This window comes from Oratosquilla oratoria, chromosome 20 (assembly GCF_046742065.1).
Source record: "Oratosquilla oratoria isolate Oo_2021 chromosome 20, ASM4674206v1, whole genome shotgun sequence".
NCBI classification, from domain to species: Eukaryota; Metazoa; Arthropoda; class Malacostraca; order Stomatopoda; family Squillidae; genus Oratosquilla; species Oratosquilla oratoria.
Window position 1 is genome coordinate 41,441,622 of NC_134796.1, and position 21,690 is coordinate 41,463,311.

A 21,690-nucleotide genomic window follows, 5' to 3' on the forward strand; every position below is an offset into this window, starting at 1 on the left:
TGTCAATTCCTCTATGCATTCCTTCAGTATCCAATTTGCAATTCCATCCAGACCATGCGATTTTCTAACATCAAGGTATTTTATTTGGTCACTGATTTCCTTCTTTTTTACAGTTATTTCCTTCGTTGGGGGAGGGGATGTTCTGTTTCTCTATTCCCTCACAGTTAGGTGTGTTCTCAATTGTGAATACTGATTTGAAGTGGTTGCTCATAACTTCTGCCATTTCTTGTTCTTCTGTGTATTCATGACTTCCTTGGTACAGCTTTTCTATTTCTTGTTTGTTTTTTAGTTTACTGTTCACATATCTATAAAATAGTTTTCGTTGTTCCTTGCATTTCTCTCTTATTTCCTTTTCATAATTTCTCTTTTCTTCTCAGCGTATTTTTACATAATTGTTTCTTAGTTTGATGTATGTTTGCCATTTGGTCTTTTTTTGTCTTTTTTCCATTTTTTCCAGGCTTGGTCTCTTTTATCTTTGGCTTCACTACATTTTTTGTTGTACCAGTTCTTTATGTATATTCTTTCTTGCTTTTGTTGTGGAACATATTTGATCACACCCTCATTATAAATTTCTTTTAGTATATTCCATTTCTCTTCCATATGTGCTTGTGCTTCATCATTGTCTTGGATCACATATTGGACTCATGATTGACAATTATTACCCTCTTGGATGAGAGCTCAAAGCTCGAGTGTATGTGGTTGTATTTACCTAGTTGTATTATATGGGAAGGGGAGCTATGCTCATGGTGACCTGTCTTTGTATCTCTCAGCATCTAGTTTGTTCTTAAATTCTTGTATGGTGTTTGCACACACTATTGTTTCATCTAATTTGTTCCAGACATCCACCACTCTGTCAATTTTTTTTTTTTCCAGATCTCTTCTATAACTTTCTTTTTTGAGTTTTTCATGTCATCTTGTTTTTCTTTTATCCCACTTTAACTAGTCTTTTCTGTCAAGGACTTCCTTGCCTTTCATGATTCTGTAAATGTCTCTGTGTGTAATGCTATACTTCGGGTGGAGGATCTCTGGCTAGGTCCTAAGAAGACTGAGTTCCTCCTTAAATCCAGTGTGGGCTAACCAACAACAACTACTTTCACTCTCAATATCCAGTTCTAAAACTCACTTCAATTTCTAATCAACAGCATATTCATTTATTTCCCAGATTAAAATGTATCATCCACAAATCAAATTGTTACACCTATATCACCATTTAATATTTCCCTCATTTACTAAAATGCCCCTATCCAAAAACCGTGCATCTACCTCTCATATATAGTCTTTCTGTCTACATGTGTAATAAACAGACATAAACTTGTATGTATTAAGTAACCACATAAAGCATCATAATCTAAAAAAAATGTTTCTTCTATGTATGCATGCCCATAAACTTTCCTTGAGTCCCTTAAATGTTATAAAGCCCCTTGTATCCACTATGTTATATGTATTATGTCCACATGTACAAGGGGATGGAGAAAAAAAAAAAAAAAAATCATTAACTCCCTTTGTTCCTTACTCTACTCTGAGTCACCTATTACTTTTAATGCCTTTTCAGGTCCACTACATTGGAGCTTTGTGTACTTTTTAAACCACATGTGTTTTGCCCATTTACCATGAAAAGTTGGTCTTGTATACCTTTCTACAACCTTGAAACTGTTTCATCTATTCAGGGTGGTCCCAATTTTTTTTACTCTCCTCTGTTAATTTTTATTAAGCTAAAGGAAACCCCTTGCCAACTCACTAGGCTTATCATATCCTTCCTCTTTGACTTTTTCGAGTAAATGGTCAAGGAAGAAGGACACTATACTAAAGAGAAGAGTCAAAAGTTCACCTGAACAGATTACTGTTGCCATCATATGTGAATTAGAACTGCAAGAGACCATAAGGCCTACACTAGGCAGTTCTGTGCCCATTACCACCAATCATCCCCATCCATAAAGTGATCTAACCATCTCTTTAAATAACCAATAGTTTCAGCACTCACTACATGGTAACTAAGTCTATTCCATTTATTAACCACTCTAACAGGCAGACATTCCTCCACAACTACAGTATCGTATTCTGATGACGCCGTTAGCAAACTGACAGCTAACAACAATCCCCTGTGACTAACCTGCAAACATGGGCCCTTTATGCTTACATTTTAAGCTGGTTTTTACATTTTTTGTGGCTTTGTTTTTTGGCTACCTCCCTTATAAGGGGGAAAAAGCCTTTGGTATATGTGTGTATGTTTATTTTCACCCCTCCCATTTGTAAGATTGTTATCTGCCATTCCCAACTTGCACTAAACATGAAATTTTCCAAAGTAATTTTCACATCCTTCTTTCACTTTTTTTTTTTTACCAAAATCTTTAATTTTTTACTTACATTTTTTTTATGCATTCCTTGCCATACCATTCTATTAACTAACTGTATGCACATTATATATTTTTGCTACAACAAAGAAAAGTAGTAGCCAAAATGCAAAATAATTGTAAAAATCACTATAAAATTTAAATAAAATGTTCTACAATACTTATGGGAAACTTACCTTCATGTCGCTGTTCTTATAATGTCGAGTTGGATCAAGAACAGATCGCATTTGTAAGATCTCAAGGTCACGTTTCACTTCTTCAGTCAGCTCCGGTGCCTTCATATCAAACCAACCAGGGCCCTTTGTCATCTCACGCTGTTTCTATTAAAATCAATCATGTCATAAATACAATGACCAATGGTATTCTTTGTTGAGTAAGATGTATACAACTATGTGTATGATGAACAATAAAAATTCTAACCTGCATATCTTTTTTTGCTTTCTTCTTGCCAACAAAATACGGATCTACCCTGGTTTTGTTCATAAAGTCAGGTTGAAGGATTGCAGACTTCTTTAGGATGTCTTGAACTTCTTCTTGGTCCTTCTCTTCAAGAGATTTGTATTTTAGGCTGTCACACTGAAGTTTATCTGTGGCTTCATTACTGTTTGGAGATAATTAAAATTCTTTACAAATAATCTAGCTCAAGAAATAGTTATATCTAGATGTACACTACAGAATGTGCTAGGATCATCTAAGTTATATATACATAGATATCAAAGAGCCTTCTCCCCCTCACAAAGGGGGTAGCCAACTCAAAACACATACCCACACCACACCTATTACTATTCCTTTATCATTCCTTACCCAACTCACCTATTAGTAAACTTCTTCCTGTTCTTCTTTTGCAATACTGTGTCTAATGTCTCCCCATCTGCTGGAACTGTGACATTTCTGATGTTAAACCATACATCTTGACCACACAAACTTTTCAGAGTTGGTCTCCAGACATCTCCATCTTCTGGTGCTTGTTTTTTATGTTCTGTACCAAAAATAGAATTATCGTTCAGTAACAAAAATCTAAGTTCTGAACTGTGGGATATAATGTCTTGTTAGGACTGAAGACCAAGTTAAAACACCCACCCACATTAAAGCCTATTTAATGCCCCTTCCTATAAGGTTAATACCAGTTACATGAGGTCCATAAGTCTTTTACAAGAAAGACATGGGGCAACAGATTTATCGATTGCTCCTTCCCATATCTGTATCTTATGGGCGAAGGGTCATAATATCTACTAGACCTGTGCTACTCAAAGTGGTGGTCTGCAGACCAGTGCCAGTATGCAAACCATCAGCTACCGGTACACAGCTCTGAGTGTCCAGGCCATGCTAAGGAATCACTTGAAGAGTTGGTAGAATCTAAGGAATAATTTGGATATTCATTCTTCATTGCAAGTGGCACTGTCCTCAATTGAATCATGACTGGATAAAATGACAAAGAAGCAGGCTCATCTTTCACACTAGAAAAGATTATGGTTATGTAAGGTTTATTTTTGTGTTAATAAACTGCTGGTTATTTTTTTTTTTTTTTGTTGTATGTTTTGATATTGTACTGTTTACAAAATAAAGAGAAGATAAAAAAATTGTGAACTTTTATTATATTCATTATATATATCGTTTCCAGTATAAATTAATATTACTAAGAAATATTACCATGTACTGGTAATATTTCTTACATACATATATATGTATGTAAGAAATATTACCAGTACATGGCACATTGATAAAAAATATATATATATATAAATATATATATATATATATATATATATATATATATATATATATATATATATATATATATATATATATATATATATAAATAAATAAAATAATAATAATATAATTAATAATAATAATAATAATGTTGGTCCGCCACATCAGATAGTTTGAGAAGTACTGTACTAGACTACCTGCTTCAACCATTCTCACTTAGGAAATCATTTGTGAATGGACTCATGGCGATTCTCCTCCATCACAACAACCATCGATTTATATCAACTCCTTACATCTCTGACAGACAGTTCAGGTAATTCAACTGTTCTTACATTTCTCCTCTATTGTATCTTACTATTGAGACCCTTGTTTCTAGAGAGAGAGAGATAAAGTGATACTGGTAATTAGAGAAGAGCTTAGAGTAAAAAATTAACCATGGAGTCTTGATAAGATTGATGGTGTTCCTTGTATACAAACAAGGTGACAGAAGAAGTAACAAGGACGCAGGAAAGAAAAACAGAAGAAAGATCAAAAGAAACCTTGTGAAGAACTTGCCATTTTTCAAAGACCCTTCTGTATCACTTATAGTGTTGAAGAACATCTTCCTTGCTTTTTCATCCGAATGCAACAGGGTGTTTTCCTCTTCTGAAAAGATGGTGACCAGATTTTCTCCTAACATAAATGTGCTTTCTATGTTTTCTTGGTCATTTTCCTTATCATCCATAACAAGAATACTTTCAATGGGCACAGGCTTCTTTCCCTGAAACATTATTATACATATATTATGAAAATATATATACATTAACATACAACACACCATTCTTTAATGAATACCCAGGACAGTATTAAGAGTGAAGGGAGAGCATAACAGAGGGACAGTCACAGTATAATACGGAAGCATCATTTCTCTATGAATAGAGATTTCCTATCACAGACAAAATTATGTAGGACTCTGGTCCATATGGGTGCCACATATAGACCCTAAGTATCAGCTACATGCTACTGAGCAATTTTGACATCACAATAACATGCAGCCAATACCCCAGATGGGGAAAGAGGAAAGAGGGTAGTTCTGAAATTTTGAAAACAAATGGAGGTCCTGTGTTAAAAAAAGAGAAGTCCAAATAAATTCCAACTGTTTTTGCAATTGTAAAAACTTGTATAGCCAAAAATATATGCAAAGTTCCTTACCTTTCCAGCAATTTCTTTCAAAGCTTGATTGAGTTCCACAAAGTCATGCATCAGTTTGTCCTCAAGTTCTACCTTTGCCCGGGAATACAGTGGGCCCACTTTTAACTGATCTCCAAACTGTCTCTCAAATTCAATGTAACTTAACCAAAGTCCTGGAACCAAAATTGAAACATAAAGATAATAATAACGGTTGCCTTGAGTTTCATTAACCGGACACCTGCAGCAGCACAGTGGCTGGAAATGGTTCCCAGGCCCTCCCATATATGTCCCTAGGAGGAAACACAAGACTGTTGTTGTCTGTGTTATGTTATTTTGGGACTGTTTTTATGTGACCTGCTTAGAACAGCAGGAGGAAAGCAGTCACTGGTTGTCAGCTTTCCTTATATGAAGAGGTGGAAGAAACTTGTCTTTCGACTAAAGGCATCCAAAAACTATACCTGATGCTGTGCACACAGCAATTAAGACATTCAATCATTATCCTTCCCAGGGATTCTAAATCCCTCAATAGAGCACCTTTGTTCCTTATATATATATATATATATATATATATATATATATATATGTGTATATATATATATATGTATATATATATATATATATATATATTTGAATAATTCGCTAGTGGACAGCGACATCAATCATACAATCCATGACCGTCGCGCAGAGGATTCGAACCACCGCCTATAGACTCAAGAGAGTCCACAGCACCCGCCTTTAACCACTCGACCACAGACGATCTGTGGTCGAGTGGTTAAAGGCGGGTGCTGTGGACTCTCTTGAGTCTATAGGCGGTGGTTCGAATCCTCTGCGCGACGGTCATGGATTGTATGATATATATATATATATATATGTCAAAACAATATATAAACTCTTTACTTGTTCAATTAGACATCTAAAACTACATCCAGGAATATCAAATACATTAAATCAAAGCATATCTCTCCGTCCATCCCTATACCAAGGACTTTTTCTCCCTTACAAGGGAGGTAGCCAAATCAAAGGGAATGCACCCACGCCCACTCTCATCTTAGCTCCTCATGGATGAAGGCATCATCCCTGTCTCCTGCCCACTGCCCTGGGTCAGAAGCAATGCAGCAAGACACAGTACATTCAGAGCAAGGCCGCTTAACTTACTCAGCAACCCCTCTCTCCCTCCCCTCACAAGAAAAATAGAGAAGATGGGGAGAAATCTCTTCAGCCTGTGTCAAAATATCATTTATATATAACCATACCTTTTAAAGCATGTCTAATTAAACATATTCATTACCTGTATGAGTTGAGCCAAATTGCTGAATTGCTGTTTCAAACACGTCCCTGACTTGTTCAACATTCACTTTATCTTGTTTGAGCAACAACTGGACCATATGAGAATGAAGGGATGGGGAAAATGGGGGCAAGAATTTGAGTTTGTTGTATAACTCAATGGCTTCCAACACACCTAAAATATATAAATTAGTCATAAAAAAAAAAAACAAAAAAAAAAAAAAAAAAAAAATATAATTTTATATATAAAAAATAAAAAAATTATAAAAAAAAAAAAAAAAAAAAAAAAAAAAAAAAAAAAAAAAAAAAAAAAAAAAAAAAACACACCTTTCTCCTTATATATATATACATATACATACACACACTACACCATCAACATCCACATTAAATAATAATGGCAATAATATGCAATCCTGTCATACAATAAATACACTAGCATGAACCAAGTATAAACACAAAAGTCCTTTTAAAATTTCAAAATCTTCAATACCTTTGTTGAAATTTATCCATTCCAAATGCTTGAATCTACTCATTTTTGCAACTCCATCATCCAAACTTTGATTGCTTTCTTCAAAGAATTTAAGTTTGAATTTATCTTTTACAATCTGCATCTGTGTCTCCATCCATGCCTTGGTTGCATTTTCGCCTGTGAGTCCATCAGCCACATTTTTGTACTCTGTGATTAAGTGAGTGCAGGTACAAAGTAGTTTATTGAACTTTGAAATAGTTGAAACATGTGATGAAACATAAACTACATTCTTATGGAATTTGGAATGTAAAATCATGTATAATAATAATAGCAGTAGTAGTAGTAGTAGTAGTAGTAATAGTAGAAGTAGCAGTGGTGGTGGTGGTGATGTGGTGGTGGTGGTAGTAGTGGTAGTAGTAGTAGTAGTAGTAGATAATAATGTCTACATAATCACTAATGTAAAGATGTCTGTCACATCAAACAAACATATTTTCAGACTGCAAAATTACAGAACTCATGATTTTACTGTATAAATATGGCCTTTACTCACCCTTAAGTAAATGTTTTATTGAAGGTGACTCAAGAATATGAAGTTGATAATACTTAAGTCTGATACTCTGACAATTACTATGAAATGTAAGTGCACTCCTAAGAACCTCCTGTTGTTCTTTTACTGGTCTTCCCATCGACTGCAGCAATGCAGCCTGACACAGAGCAAAGAGAATCATATAAATTATGTAAAAACATATCATATACATTACAAAGGATTACAAAGGAAGAGCATGCTGACAGGGGACCTTTTGGTCCATAGCTAGGTCAGATACAGAAAAAAGAAAATAAATAGAGAAAATAAGTATATTGATGATGAATAATAAATAAACAAATAATAATAAATAAACAGACAAAAAATAACCATTTACACATATATACACCAAGGGCTCCCTCCCCCTACAAAGGAGGTAGCCAAGGCAAAAGGCACAATTCCACATCCACCCATTTCATCCCACTCCCACCCACCACCCCTTACTCCCACTCATCCCAGCTCCTCCCAGATGACAGGTCATCCCTGGATCCCACCCTGGTGAGCTGGGAGAAATCCCTCCGAGTCGTGTAAAAACATCATCCACATGCAACCACTCCCCATCCCCCACCCACTTTCTTCCATCCACACACGGCCATCCCCATTTTCTGCTCTCTCCCTCCCTTCCTCAATAGACATCTCTCTCCTGCTCAATGCCCTCCCCACCCATTCATCCATCCATCCCATCTCCAGTCACACCCCTCATTTTATACATACATACATACATATACCAAAGGGTTTTCCCCCCCCTTACACCGGAGGTAGCCAAAAAAAACAACAATGGCATAGAAACCACTCCCACCCATTCCATCCCCTACATACTTCACTCTCCTCTACCCTCTTCCCTCCCTCTTATCTTGGGACCTCCTGGATGACAGGTCATCCCTGCATCTTGTCCACTGCCCTGGGTCAGAAGCAATGTCGCAAGACACAGCACATATAAATAAATAATAATAAATAAATAAACAGATAAATAATACATACATACATATATCAAGGGCTTTTTCCCCCTTACAGGAGAGGCAGCCATAGTCAAAGGCATATCAACTCCCACCTACTTCATCCCCACATACTCCATCTCGCCCACTGCCCTGGATCACAAGCAATGCAGCAACACACAGCACTTCACATTCACCACCCCTCCCTCCCTCTTTTCTTGGCTCCTCCTGGATGACAGGTCATCTCTGCATCCCACCCACTGCCCTGGATCAGAAGCAATGCAGCAACACACAGCAAGGCTGATTCATTTAACTGTTTTTCCCCCCTCACAAGGGAGTTAGCCAAGTCAAAGGCATGTACCTACTCCCACCCATTCCACTCCCCTCCACCACCCCTTCCTCCCCCTCATCTTAGCTCCTTATGGATGATGGATCATCCCTGTATCCCACCCACTTTCCTGAGTCAGAAGCAATGTAGCAAGACAGAGTACATCCACAGCAAGGCCACTTTAATTAAATGGCGACTTTCCCTCTCCATCTCCTCAAGCAGAACAAGAGAAGATGGGGAGAAATCCCTTAGGGCTGCATTAAAATATCATGAACACATAAGCACAAAGAACACCCTATCCCCAGCTCCTCCTTTCCTTGCATAACAGTATCATCTATACACAGCCCCTCTCATTCATTCTTTCCATGTCCAAATCACCTTAGGACTCTTCAATCTATCTTATCCAACACCCTTACCATCCTAGTTCTCAGTCTCACTCTACATCCCCCAATCTATCCATTCTTGAAACATTTATCATAATTTTCATACACTTTATCTTATAAAACACTCATATTCCTTTCTAACTACCTTTTATTCCAAGTCTGGTCCGTACTGTGTTGTGCGTACAATCACTACTTCATATAACCATCTCTGCATCCATCTCCCAAATACCTACTTCTCATAACACTTTCATTTCAACCAGGCACATGCTTCCTTTACTCTATACATTAATTGTTTCATCAAATGTAAAGTGATTTCTTACCCAAATACAGAAATGTAAAGGTGTTAGATCCTTGCTATGTGATTCAAATACTTTCAAAAGATTTTCTGTAATGTTTTTTACAATTTCTTTGTGGCCCCAACACTGCTTCAGGATAGAAAGCAATTCTTCTATAAAGGTGGGCACAAAACTGGAATCCAGAGCATTCAAAGCTTTTTCAAGAGTATCAATCACCAGGGATACCTGAAACATGAATTTTCTGGTCATTATTGTATCAATTAACATATTAAAGAAAACTGAAAATATTGGAAAAAATCTAATTTATGGATTTCTAAAACGACCATAGGAGTTTGAGCATTTTAGTAAAGCAAGTTGATTTTATTCAGTACTATCTATATATCAAGGGTCTCTTAACCCTTACAAGGGAGATAGCCAACCACAGCACACACCCACTCCCATCCACTGTTTCCCTCTTATCATACTTAAAAAAAAAAAAAAAAAAAAAAAAAAAAAAAAAAAAAAAAAAATAATAATAATAATAATAATAATAATAATAATAATAAAAATATATAAAAGAAAAAGAAAAGAAAATAAAGAAAAATAAATAAAGAAAAGAAAATAATAAATGCACATTGAAAGAATGAATGAAGAAGACAACCACAAAATATGGAAGACAGAGGTGGATGGAGTGGACTTGAGAGGAAGACCGAGAATAAGATGGGAGGTGAAGGGAGCTTTGGGTATAAGAATATCTCTTGACTTGGGAAGGGAGAAAGTAAGAGATGGGTGTGAATGGAATATAAATCAACACAGCGCAAAAGAATTCTCCCCATCTTCTCTATTTTCAGGAGAGGGAACAAGGAGGGAGGGTTGCCATATAAATGAAATGGTGGGGGTAACCCAACTTATGCTGTCAGGCCCAGTTCTGGATGTGCTGTGTCTTGCTGCACTGCTTCTGACCCAAGCTGTGGGCTGGGTGAAGAGATGGCCCTTCATTCATGAGGAGCTAAGATAAAAGGGAAATAAATGGATGCTGGATTGGTGTAGGATGAGTGCATCTCTTGGCTGGCTACCCCCCTTATAAAGAGGAAAACATCCTCTGGTATAAAGATTTTCGGTACCTATTTCTCAATCTGAAACATAAATATATGCATCCACTCCCCTCCCTCTTATCTTGGCACTTCCTGGATGACGGTTCAGTGCCAAGATAAGAGGGAGCTTAGATAAAAGGGAAATAAATGGATGCTGGATTGGTGTGGCTACCTCCCTTATAAAGGGGAAAACATCTAGTATAAAGATTTTCGGAACCTACCTCTCAATCTGATACACATGCAAAAAATACCTACCTTCTCACCAGGAAGAAGCTCTTTTGGCACTAAGTGTTCATTATCTGTAGATTTAACAGTGCCAGTCACATTCTGTAAATCTTCACCAGTTTCTTTCTCCTTTTCTTTTTTTATCTCCATTTTCAAAATTCCTTCTTCAATAGGCACATTTCCTTCACTCTCTCCATCCTTGACCTCACCAAGAATATTCGAGTTTAAATCTTGCACCATCTCTTTCTCTGATGTTTTGTCTCCTGCTTCCGTCTTAACATTCATTCCTTCTAATTGTGTGCTTTCTTCTGTTACAGAATCACTGTTTTCTTCCACTGTAACATCAACACTAAGACCTTGAGCCACTCTGCTAACTTTTAATTTCCAGGTATGCACCTCATCAGGAAACATTTTACACATGTTTCTGTAATTGACAAAATGCACTATTAACATAAATCAACAGATGAAAAAATTCAAGGTAAACAAATTTATTCATGCATGTCACTCTATTTATATGAAACAGAGAACAAGCATACCCAACTCTGAACTACCCAAGAATACTTATGTATATCATTATTTTTAAACACTAAATTCACAACCATTAGTTCTCTTTCAATTCATATCTAACATTTTCTCTCCACTTTTGTTCCTTCCAGGAATACCGTATTTTCCAATTACCCCAGCTACTGGCTTGTTTCCTTTTTATTTCTAACATGTTCCACCACATCCAAATACATTCAAAGACCCAATTACTAGAGTTCTGGTTGGAGTCTTCCATGTTTCAGATTATGCAGAACTTTTAGACATATATATATATATATATATATATATATATATATATATATATATATATATATATATTCTTTTCTTTTCTTTTCTTTTATTATGGGACGGAGAGGGGGGTCACCGATTTAATGAAGCGGCCTTGCTGAGGATGTGCTGTGCCTTGTGACACTGCCTCTGACCCAGGGCAGTGGACAAGATGTAGGGATGACCCGTCATCCAGGAGGTGCTAAGATAAGATGGTGGAGGGGAGTGGAGTGTATTTAGGGATGGAATAGGTGGGAATGATTTTATGCCTTTTTCTTTTGGCTACCTCCCGTGTAAGGAAAAAACCTTGGTATATGTATGTAAAATGTTTGTCTATATACCAAGGGTTTTTTCCCCCTTACAAGGGAGGTAGCCAAGTCAAAAGGCACACACCCACTCCCATCCACCACCCTTTCCTCCCTCTCATCTTAGCTCCTCCTGGTTGACAGGTCATTCCTTTATCCTGCCTACTGCCCTGGATGAGAAGTAATGTAGCAGGATACACTACATCCACAGCAATGCTGCTTCATTTAATCAGCAACCCCCCTCTCCATCCCCTCATGCAGAAAGAGAGATCATGGGGAGAAATCCCTTCAGGCTACATCACAATATCATTCATGCACCATTCCCTACCCCCACCCCTCCCTTCCTTGCATCACAGTATCATCTATACACAGCCATTCTCCCCTCACCCCTATCTCCTGCCTTCTCATTTCCTTACTCAACAGACATTCCCCTCTTGCTCAATGCCCCTTTCACCCCATCCATCCATCTCATCCATGGTCGTCCCCTCAAGTTCACTCCATCCACCTCTGCCTTCCACATTTATTTAATTAATCATTCTTCACTCATTTTTCCCATGTGTCCAAAACATCCCTATACTTTTTCATCAGCCCTATCTGTCATCTCCTTTTCCACCCCTGCTCTCAGTGAAATGTAAAACTACGAAACTGTGAACCACGAAATTAAAATAATTTCAGAGTTGAAAGTACGAAATTGTATTACCTGAAGATTTGTTCCCGTAGCTCATGTGCAAATTGAAATTTGTTTGCTATTTGATACATCTCCATACACAATGATGGGCTCTTAAATGTCTCCAAAGAGTCCTCAAATATCACTCTTGGAATGGCACATTTCAAAACCTGAAAAAATAAATCCTATGACATTTCTGTAAAACATTAAATACTTGAAAATACTGAAACAAAAAACTCATATTATCTAGGTACCTTAAAAACAGTATTACCTTCTCTCTGTTTTGGGTCACCACTTCTTCCAGGCCTGCCAGGTTATCCATTTTAGCTTTAATGTGAAGACTTTCTAAGAACAGCAATTCAAGTCGAAAAAGCTGAAATGATACGACAGTTATCTTCTGTAACATGAAAATTATATATCTGATCAATGATATCACACTTAGATCATAATTATTTAAAAACTATCAAATAGAAACAATCTTGTACCTCTCTTCTTAACGATTGTGATTTTGGATGATACTCTGGAGCACGGGTGAGCAAGATCTGTCTTGCTTTGTCATAATTCTTTCTTCCTTCTATCTCCCACTGGGCCCAAAGGATCCATACACTTTCTTTGTCACCATGGAACCGGACCATTTCTGGATAAACAACAGATACCTGCAAAGCACCATGAACTTGGTATAAGAAAAATTGACCTTTGAATTTTGCAAAATTCAATAAAACATGGATTTTTTTTTAAACATGACTTACCTCTTCTTTCCACCCCATATATTTGGCAAAATCCATGCGCATTGTCCACAAATCTAAGTGCCCCGGCCAAAGTCTAGTCATTGTTCTTAGTTGTTTTAAAACTCTTGTACCAATGGCAATCTCAATTTCCCTCCTTTTTTCACGAATACCAATTTTCTGTTAAAAAGAAAATGATAATGATTATATACTGGCTACTAGGTGAATACATGGCATGTCTTCAAAATTATACATACATACATATACCAAGGCTTTTTCCCCCTTACAAGGGGGGTAGCCAGAAAGAAAAAGGCATAAAATCATTCCCACCCATTCCATCCCTGAATACACTCCACACCCCTCCACCCTCCCTCATATCTTAGCACCTCCTGAATGACGGGTCATCCCTGCACCTTGTCCACTGCCCTGGGTCAGAAGCAGTGTCGCAAGACACAGCACATCCACAGCAAGGCCGCTTCATTAAATCGGCGACCCCCCCTCTCAAAATTCAAAATTATAAACTAGCATTTAACATTATTTGAATTAATCTTTCAAAGGGGCCAGCATTAGGTACTAGCACATAGTAGTCTTGTGATATGAATATTGGATATATTCATTTCCCCATTGGATGTGTATGGATAATTTTTTTTTTTTTTATACAGCCTGAAGGGATTTTTCCCTGTCTTCTCTTCAAGTATTTTCCCAATGAGGAGTTGAGGAGGTAGGGGTAGTCATGTAAGTGAAGCAGCCCTGCTGTGGAAGTGCTGTGTCTTGCTGCATTGTTTTTGACCCAGGCAGTGGGCAGGAGACAGGGATGACGCTTCATTCACAAAGAAGTACGTGGGGAAACAAGGGTGGTGGATGGGAGTGGAATGGGAGTGGAATGGGTGGGAATGGGTGGATGCCTTTATTTGGGTTACCTCCTTTATAAGAGGAAAGAAACCCTTGGTACATAGATTAACCATTAAGATTTTATTGCAATTCTGCATGGGGGGACAGAGGGGGGGTTCGCCGATTTAATGAAGCGGCCTTGCTGTGGATGTGCTGTGTCTTGTGACACTGCTTCTGACCCAGGGGAGTGGACAAGATGCACAGATGACCCGTCATCCAGGAGGTGCAAAGATAAGAGGGAGGGTAAAGGGTGGATGGGAGTGGAGTGTATTGGGGATGGAATGGGTGGGAATGGTTTTTATGCCTTTGTTTTTTGGCTACCTCCCTTGTAAGGGGGAAAAAGCCTTGGTATATGTATGTACGTATGTATATATTTACATGACAATATAAAAATGTATGGAAGCTCGCTGGCTGAGCAGGTTAGGGCATCATTACTTGCGGCGAATATCAAGAGGATGGTGGTTTGAATCCTGCCAATAGTGAAGTTGAACCAAGGGCATGGTTTATTAAATTACACATGTCAAAGTCTCCTGTGAGGAGCACCATCCTAGCCTTCCGGTAGGAGAGAGTTTATGTTAAACCCATCATCATAAAAAATATATAGACTGACATACCTTTTGCCTATAATCAGCTACACTAACCATGGAAAATCAAAGAAGAAAATAGAAACAACTTTAGACTAGTATGTCATGTAAACCTATTCCACACCAAAGGGTACTTATTATTCTATTCTGGTTATTACCTAGCTATCTCATTCATCTCCATGACAACCTAATACTTCAATGCCAAGGGACCAACAATAGGAGCTTTTATTTCCTTCACCTGTTCACGTAAGACCTGACAACCAGTGACTGCCCCCTCCCCCTAATACTGTCACCCAGTAGCAGAAAGCTTTCTTCACTGATAATTCTATACTAATACAATACAGATATACATATATATATACTAAAGGCTTTTTTTCCCCATATAAGGGATGTAACCAAAAAACAAAGGCATAAAAACCACTCCCACCCATTCCATCCTCACACACTCCACCCCCATCGCTTTTTTCTTGACTCCTGGATGACGGGTCATCCCTGCATCTCACCCACTGCCCTGAGTCAGAAGCAGTGTCGTAAGACACAGCATATCCACAGCGAGGCTGCTTCATTAAATCAATGACCCCCACTCTCTGTCCCCTCATGCAGAAATGGAGAAGACAGGAAGAAATCCCTTCAGGCTGCATCAATTTATTTTTCATCACAGATAAAAGTCCATCATTTTTTTCCCTGAGAGATCTATGGGAAGATATAAAGACTTTTGCCAGCCATTGTGAAGCTGTGGGTTTCCAATTATTGGTACTTTAGGCAACAACTATTATCATAATTATATTGTCAACACTATCATAATACATGTCAATCTCAATATTCTTGATGGTTTAAGAACATAGCCTCCTGTGAATGTCGAATTTTCAAGTATTGTTGATGCTTCCTATGTCTCTATATCTGCAAATCACTCTCTGTACTATTTATTTTGTTATCATTTGTCTGTTTGTTTATTATCATTTGCTTGATTCACATCTATTATTATTTACTATTTACCTCTTTGTTTATTATTTAACTATACCTATGCATTTATTAATCTATTATATTTATCATTATTTATATTATTATATCTTTATTTATTTATTTATCTATTTATCATTATTAACTTTTTTTTTTGCATTCAATCTAGTTATGGACCAAAAGGTCTCCTGTCAGCATACTCCGCCTTTGTAATCCTTTCAATATCTAAGACTTGAACTAAACTTAAAATGTCACAAATAAGAAAACAATTGTGTAAATAAGAAAAAATACATCAGTATCATATGGTGCAATCTGCACATACATTACTATTTTACAGCAATATACATACCTCTCTTCGAATTTTTAGCAAGTCAATTAACTTCTTTTCATATACTACATAGTTGACAAAATCCGTCCGACACTTTGTTCGCCTTGCTAGCTGGTATTCATGCTCACGTCTCTTTTGGACAAGTTTTCTGAAAAGTCAAGAGTATAAATTAACATGTTACATCTATCAGAATTAATTAATCAATTAATTACCTGTTGCTCCAAATTTCACTAAGTGGAAAACCCACAGCCTCAACGTGGCTCGCAATGGTCCTTGAGCCTTCCCACAGATCTCCCCAAGTAGAAACTTTGAACTGTTGGAATGTGTTGTATTAGTGTGGGACTGTTTTTGTGTGTGAAAAAGTGTAAGAAATACAGCTGAAGTTAATGGAAAGAGATCAGCATGCACTCTTCATTATGATGAACCAAATTCAGTCAAATTTTACAATCAGTGATACAAAGTAAGCAACTACCATAAATTACTAGAAAGCCACAAATATGGGGAAACTGCATATTTTGGGGTATTATCAATCAATCAATCTGTTGCCCTCAGTCTCTCTTCGAAAAGATCCATGGCCTGGGCACTATGTATCTCTATCTATTTATTTATATACCAAGAGCTTTTTCCTCCTTATGTGGGTGGGTTTTTTACATCAGAAGCATGTGCCTACTTCCACCCATTACACTCCCCTCAACCAACCCTTCCTTGTAGAAGGATGGTGTCTTCTGGAGAATTAATTTGCATCTGAATTTTTGCATCATCTGCAAAGGAAGTAGTAGTAGCATTTTCCAAGTTGTTATAAATGTCGCCAACATGTAGGATGAAGAGCAATGGTTCACGAATAGATCCCTGGGGCAAACCACTCTGGAATTTGTCTACCTTTGAGAGCTCCCTATGGACTAAGACCCTTTGCATTTTTGCTGTCAGAAAACTGTTCACTCACTTTCCCAGTGATCCTGTTATACCTTTGTCCTGCAGCTTATACAGCAAGATACCATGGTTGACATTGTCATAAGTTTTAGCAAAGTCCAGGTAGATGGTATCCACATCATTATTGCCCTGGATATTCATAAGCATATCTTTGTAATATTACACAAGCTATGACAAACATGGAGATCTGGTTCTGAAACCATTCTGTCCTATTAAAAAGTCCATTGAATTCTAGGAAGTTTTTCAACTTATTTCTAACATTTTTTTGCAGGCTTTTATGAGGTGGGAGGTCAGTGTCACTGGTCTGTATTGTTTTGCCAGACCTCAGTTGCCATCTTTGTGTAATGGTGTTATGATGCCAGTTGAAGTATTGATATATTGCATGAGGCTGGTGAGCTTGACCACAACTTTTGGATTGGCTTGGCGAGTTCCTGGCTGCAGTTGCGCAAAAGTTGTGGGTGAGACCCATCTGTACCTGGTGCTGCGTTTAATGAAATTTCCTTAATTGTTGCATTATATCTCTTTGTGGTAATATTAAGGAAGTGAACACCTACACAATATATCAATATAAATCAAACTATTAATTTGGTAAATTAGAACAAATCAATATAATATCTGCTTTTTCTTGGCAGAAATCAATAACAAAAAAAACCTTGCTAAAGTAATACATTACTGAATGTAGCTGCAAGGCAAGCTTCAATACACCACATTTGTGTCATCTGATCAATCCCGTATAATCACTTCATACCCTGACAATGACAACCCTGATGACCTTTAGGGATGCTAAATACATACCCCATAGGAGGTTAGGTTAGGTTTGACTAGACCAATTTATTAGACTTCCATTAGGTTGTCTTCCACAATAAACAAAAACAAAAACAGCATCTTGAAGCTTGCTGGCATCAGTTAGTGCTACTATACCACTACAATTTTTATCTTTTAGTGATTTCCACCATTAAATAATAATAATAATCATAAAAATAAAAGCAAATAACTAAACGCATATGCAACAATAGGTTCAAGATGCCATGTTATTGTCTGTCCAATTCTGTCAATGTCATTGACACTTGTGTACCAGGTGTTCTCCCACTCTAAGTGATGTTACCACGCTACATATTTTTAAGACAGTGATACGAAGCTGAGCTTCATGCTTTTCTTCAAGCCATAAAACTACAACCTGCAGTCCAATCAGATGCCAAAACTGGCCATCAACATCCCTCACCACCACGACCCTGATCATTGATGACCTCTAGAATTACAGGTCCTGCATTACTAATTGCAGGTTAGGTTACATTATGCAAATTCATCACACTAAGCACTTTAACCTCTTTGACCTTTGCATCTATTATATCAAAGATAGCATCTCAAACAGTCACCATGTCTCTATTCATTAGTGTATCACATTTAGCAACTTTTTCTGTAATTGATTTCAGCCAAGAAAAACATATATGATGTACTATCATTTATCATTTACAATATATCTAATTTTCTATAGCTATATCATGTAGGTGTCCACTTCTAAAAAAAATTACCGTATTTACAAAACGAATATTTATTTAATTTTCTATTGCTAGTTTAGGTGTGCACTTCTTTACTTGTTGTTTATGGTTATGTTGGTCTGTTGTCTTTCTGTAATTAGTGTCCTTGAAGATATATGTTGTGTCCAGTATATATACATATAATTATACATAAATGTGTATGTGTATATATTAATATTTACTTGAAAATTATATTCTATAAGAATCGGTGGATAAAATTACACATTCATGCAAGCACGGAATTAGGTGCACTGTATTGTAAAGCATGTCAAATTCATAACTACATAATTAATTTTATATCCCTAACAAAACCTTCACGGTACTTATATTTACTTTATTTCTGCTGGAAAAATAAGACCTAGTCTCTCCATCTCTTCAATTTCTGGGATGGTGTCTTCAACTCTTGCTTCAACAAATTCTGCCATGGTTACTGGCTCTTCTTACAGTTACGACTGAACTTTGCTTCCTAAATCATATATCGTTAAATCACCTCTCTATGTTGGTTTAAAACAACAAAAATCATATGCTCTGCGGAATTCTCCCCACTTCACCCATGCTTTTCTGATTCGACTGCTTCGTTGTTTACTTTAGTTATGAGGGATAAAGAATATATTCATAATGAAAATATCTATACTAATAATCCCTCACAAAAAATTGATCAAGTAGGGATAGTAGGATGATCTCAAATCACGTAGATTAAGACCAAGCGAGGAAATAAAATATCAATTTCACTTGTCAAGAAATGATATATGAAGTCACATGTAAATCAGCATCAATCAACCGGGTGTCCATGGCAACCAACACAACCCCGGCGCAGCCTCATCTATACTTCGAACCACTCGCTATCAAAATGCCCAAACCTAACACAAGCTCTTCTACTTATATAAAAGTTGTTGACAGCCCTTGTTAGTTTTCCCTCTATACCGTACATCTGCAATACCTCCCTACCTTGTCATAAACCTTCTCTATAAATCCATAAAGCACCCACAAAAAATCCTTACCTTTTGAAAAATAATGTATACAAATATGCCATACCACAAAAAAAAATCTACGTACCCTCTACCTTTCATATGGATATACATACATATACCAAGGTCTTTTCCCCTTTACAAGGTAACCAAAGTTAAAAGCATTAAATCATTCCCATCCATTTCATCCCCCACCCACTCCCATTTACCACCCCCCTCCCTCTTTCTTTGGCTCCTCCTGGATGACGGGTCACCCCTTCATCTTGCCCTTTGCCCTGGGTCAGAAGCAATGCAGCAAGACACAGCACAACCACAGCAAGGCTGCTTCATTAATCAACAACCTACTCTCTCCATTTCCTTAGGCATAAAAAGAGAAGACAGGGAGAAATCCCTTCAGGCTGTCAAAATATCATTCATACATAACTCCTGAATCCCCATCCCCCACTCACTCCCTTCCATGCATCATCTACATACAACCATTCTCCACTCACTCCTATCTTGTCTTCTCCCTTCCTTCCTTAACATACACCCCCTTCTTTTTCAACACCCCTTTTATCCTATCCATCCATCTCATCTTTGGTCGCCCACTCATTCCACACTTTTATCATTCTTCATTTATTCTTTCCATGTGTCCAAACCATCCCAATTCTCTTTCATCAACCCTATCTCCCAACTTTTTCCACCACACTCTCCTAATCATTTCTCATTCTATCCAGCCTAGTAGCCACTACCATACTTCTCAGACATTTCATCTCAAACACCTTTAAAACTCTTCCTTTCTATGTTCCATGTTTCTGCCCCATACAATGCTGTCAGCACAATCGTCCCTTCATAGTCTCCTCTTAGCATCTGTTCCTAAATGTCTATTTCTCATTACACTTTTTAATCCCCCCCAAGGCATTTACTTGCTTCTATCAATCTACATTCTATATGGGTCTATATGGGGCACCCCTATGGACCAGAGCACATATAATTTTGTCTGTGATAGAAGAAATCTCTATTCATAGAGAAATTATGCTACTTTATTATACTGTGACTGTCCCCCAACTCTTAATACTGTCCTGTACCACTTCTCTGAGTATTCATTTCCTTGTTCATTGAACCCTGTGGTAGGGGCAAAAGAATACTGCCACAGTGTCCCCACTTGTGTTGTAAAAGGTGACAAAAATAGGATGGGGAGAGGACTAGGCATCCTACTCTCTGTAACCCCAAAGGGGACATTCTTAAAAAAAAAAGCAAAAGCATGAAGGTTTGGGAAGAGTTTTCCCACCAAAACCCTAAGGTTTGGGTTTTTTAATGTGCGTGGATATAGTACAGATGAGAGTAAAAGGGAAGAGATAGGCAGTATGTTTGTGAGAATAAAGATGGATGTGTTGGGGCTGAGTGAAGCTAAGTTGAAAGGGAGGGGCAAGTTTGAGTTTGGGAGTGTAGTTGGGAGGGTGTCAGGGGTGAAGAGAGGACGAGGGAGAGGTATGGCTATATTAGCAAGTGAAGAGATAGGTAAGCGTGTGGTGGAATGGAAGGTTTCTTCAAGGTTAACATGAAGGTGAAACTGGGAAGGGAGAGGTAGGTCTTTGTAAATGCATAAGGGCTTATTAGTGATTAGAGTGTAGAGGAAAGGGAGGCTTTTTAGATTTAAGTGAGTGCATAGAGGGTTTAGGGAGAAATGTCAATGTGGTGGTATTGGGAAATCTCAACGATAGAGTAGGAGACAAACAAATAAATGGAGTGACTGGGAAGTGTAGAGTGCCAAGAAAAAATTGTAGTAGAGATGTGTCTAGAGAGTTTATACCAAATACAATGTTCAGGAAAAATGTCAAGCATAAGTACACATGGGAGAGGGTGGTGGATGGAAGGGTGGTAGATACGGCTTTAATGGACTATATAGTAATAACAAGATTAGGGTTTTGGATGCACATATTCTTTGGGGGGAGAGTGGGGGAAAATCAGATTTCTTAGTGGAAGGTAAATTGAAAGTGGAGGATACGTGGAGAAAGAGGAAAAGGACAGAAGGTAGGGAGGTGCTTAGAGTAAATCGCTTAAATGAGAAAAAGGAGTACAAAAAGAAGCCGAGAGAAGAGTGGAAGGGAGTGATAGATAGAGAGCAAGTAAATGCCTTGGGGGGATTAGTGTAATGAGAAATAGACATTTGGGAATGGATGCTATAAGGAGAT

General features: G+C 37.5%; 1 protein-coding gene across 1 annotated transcript in view; it reads right to left on the reverse strand.

Moving 5' to 3' along the window:
• The window catches only part of LOC143036486 (U3 small nucleolar RNA-associated protein 6 homolog), a 39,512-nt gene extending 20,373 nt beyond the window's left edge, over positions 1–19,139 (reverse strand). Inside the window, exons 1-16 of the mRNA XM_076203889.1 lie at positions 18,882–19,139; positions 16,102–16,228; positions 13,342–13,497; positions 13,078–13,248; positions 12,864–12,965; positions 12,626–12,762; positions 10,841–11,234; positions 9,537–9,737; positions 7,538–7,691; positions 7,009–7,194; positions 6,523–6,693; positions 5,256–5,407; positions 4,620–4,824; positions 3,165–3,330; positions 2,772–2,952; positions 2,528–2,671 (exon numbers count right to left, since the gene is read on the reverse strand). Of these exons, the coding sequence (XP_076060004.1) occupies positions 2,528–2,671; positions 2,772–2,952; positions 3,165–3,330; positions 4,620–4,824; positions 5,256–5,407; positions 6,523–6,693; positions 7,009–7,194; positions 7,538–7,691; positions 9,537–9,737; positions 10,841–11,234; positions 12,626–12,762; positions 12,864–12,965; positions 13,078–13,248; positions 13,342–13,497; positions 16,102–16,228; positions 18,882–18,973 (2,739 nt within the window). The 5' untranslated portion in view covers positions 18,974–19,139. The remainder of the gene's footprint in view (positions 1–2,527; positions 2,672–2,771; positions 2,953–3,164; positions 3,331–4,619; positions 4,825–5,255; positions 5,408–6,522; positions 6,694–7,008; positions 7,195–7,537; positions 7,692–9,536; positions 9,738–10,840; positions 11,235–12,625; positions 12,763–12,863; positions 12,966–13,077; positions 13,249–13,341; positions 13,498–16,101; positions 16,229–18,881) is intronic.
• Positions 19,140–21,690: the final 2,551 nt, after the last annotated feature.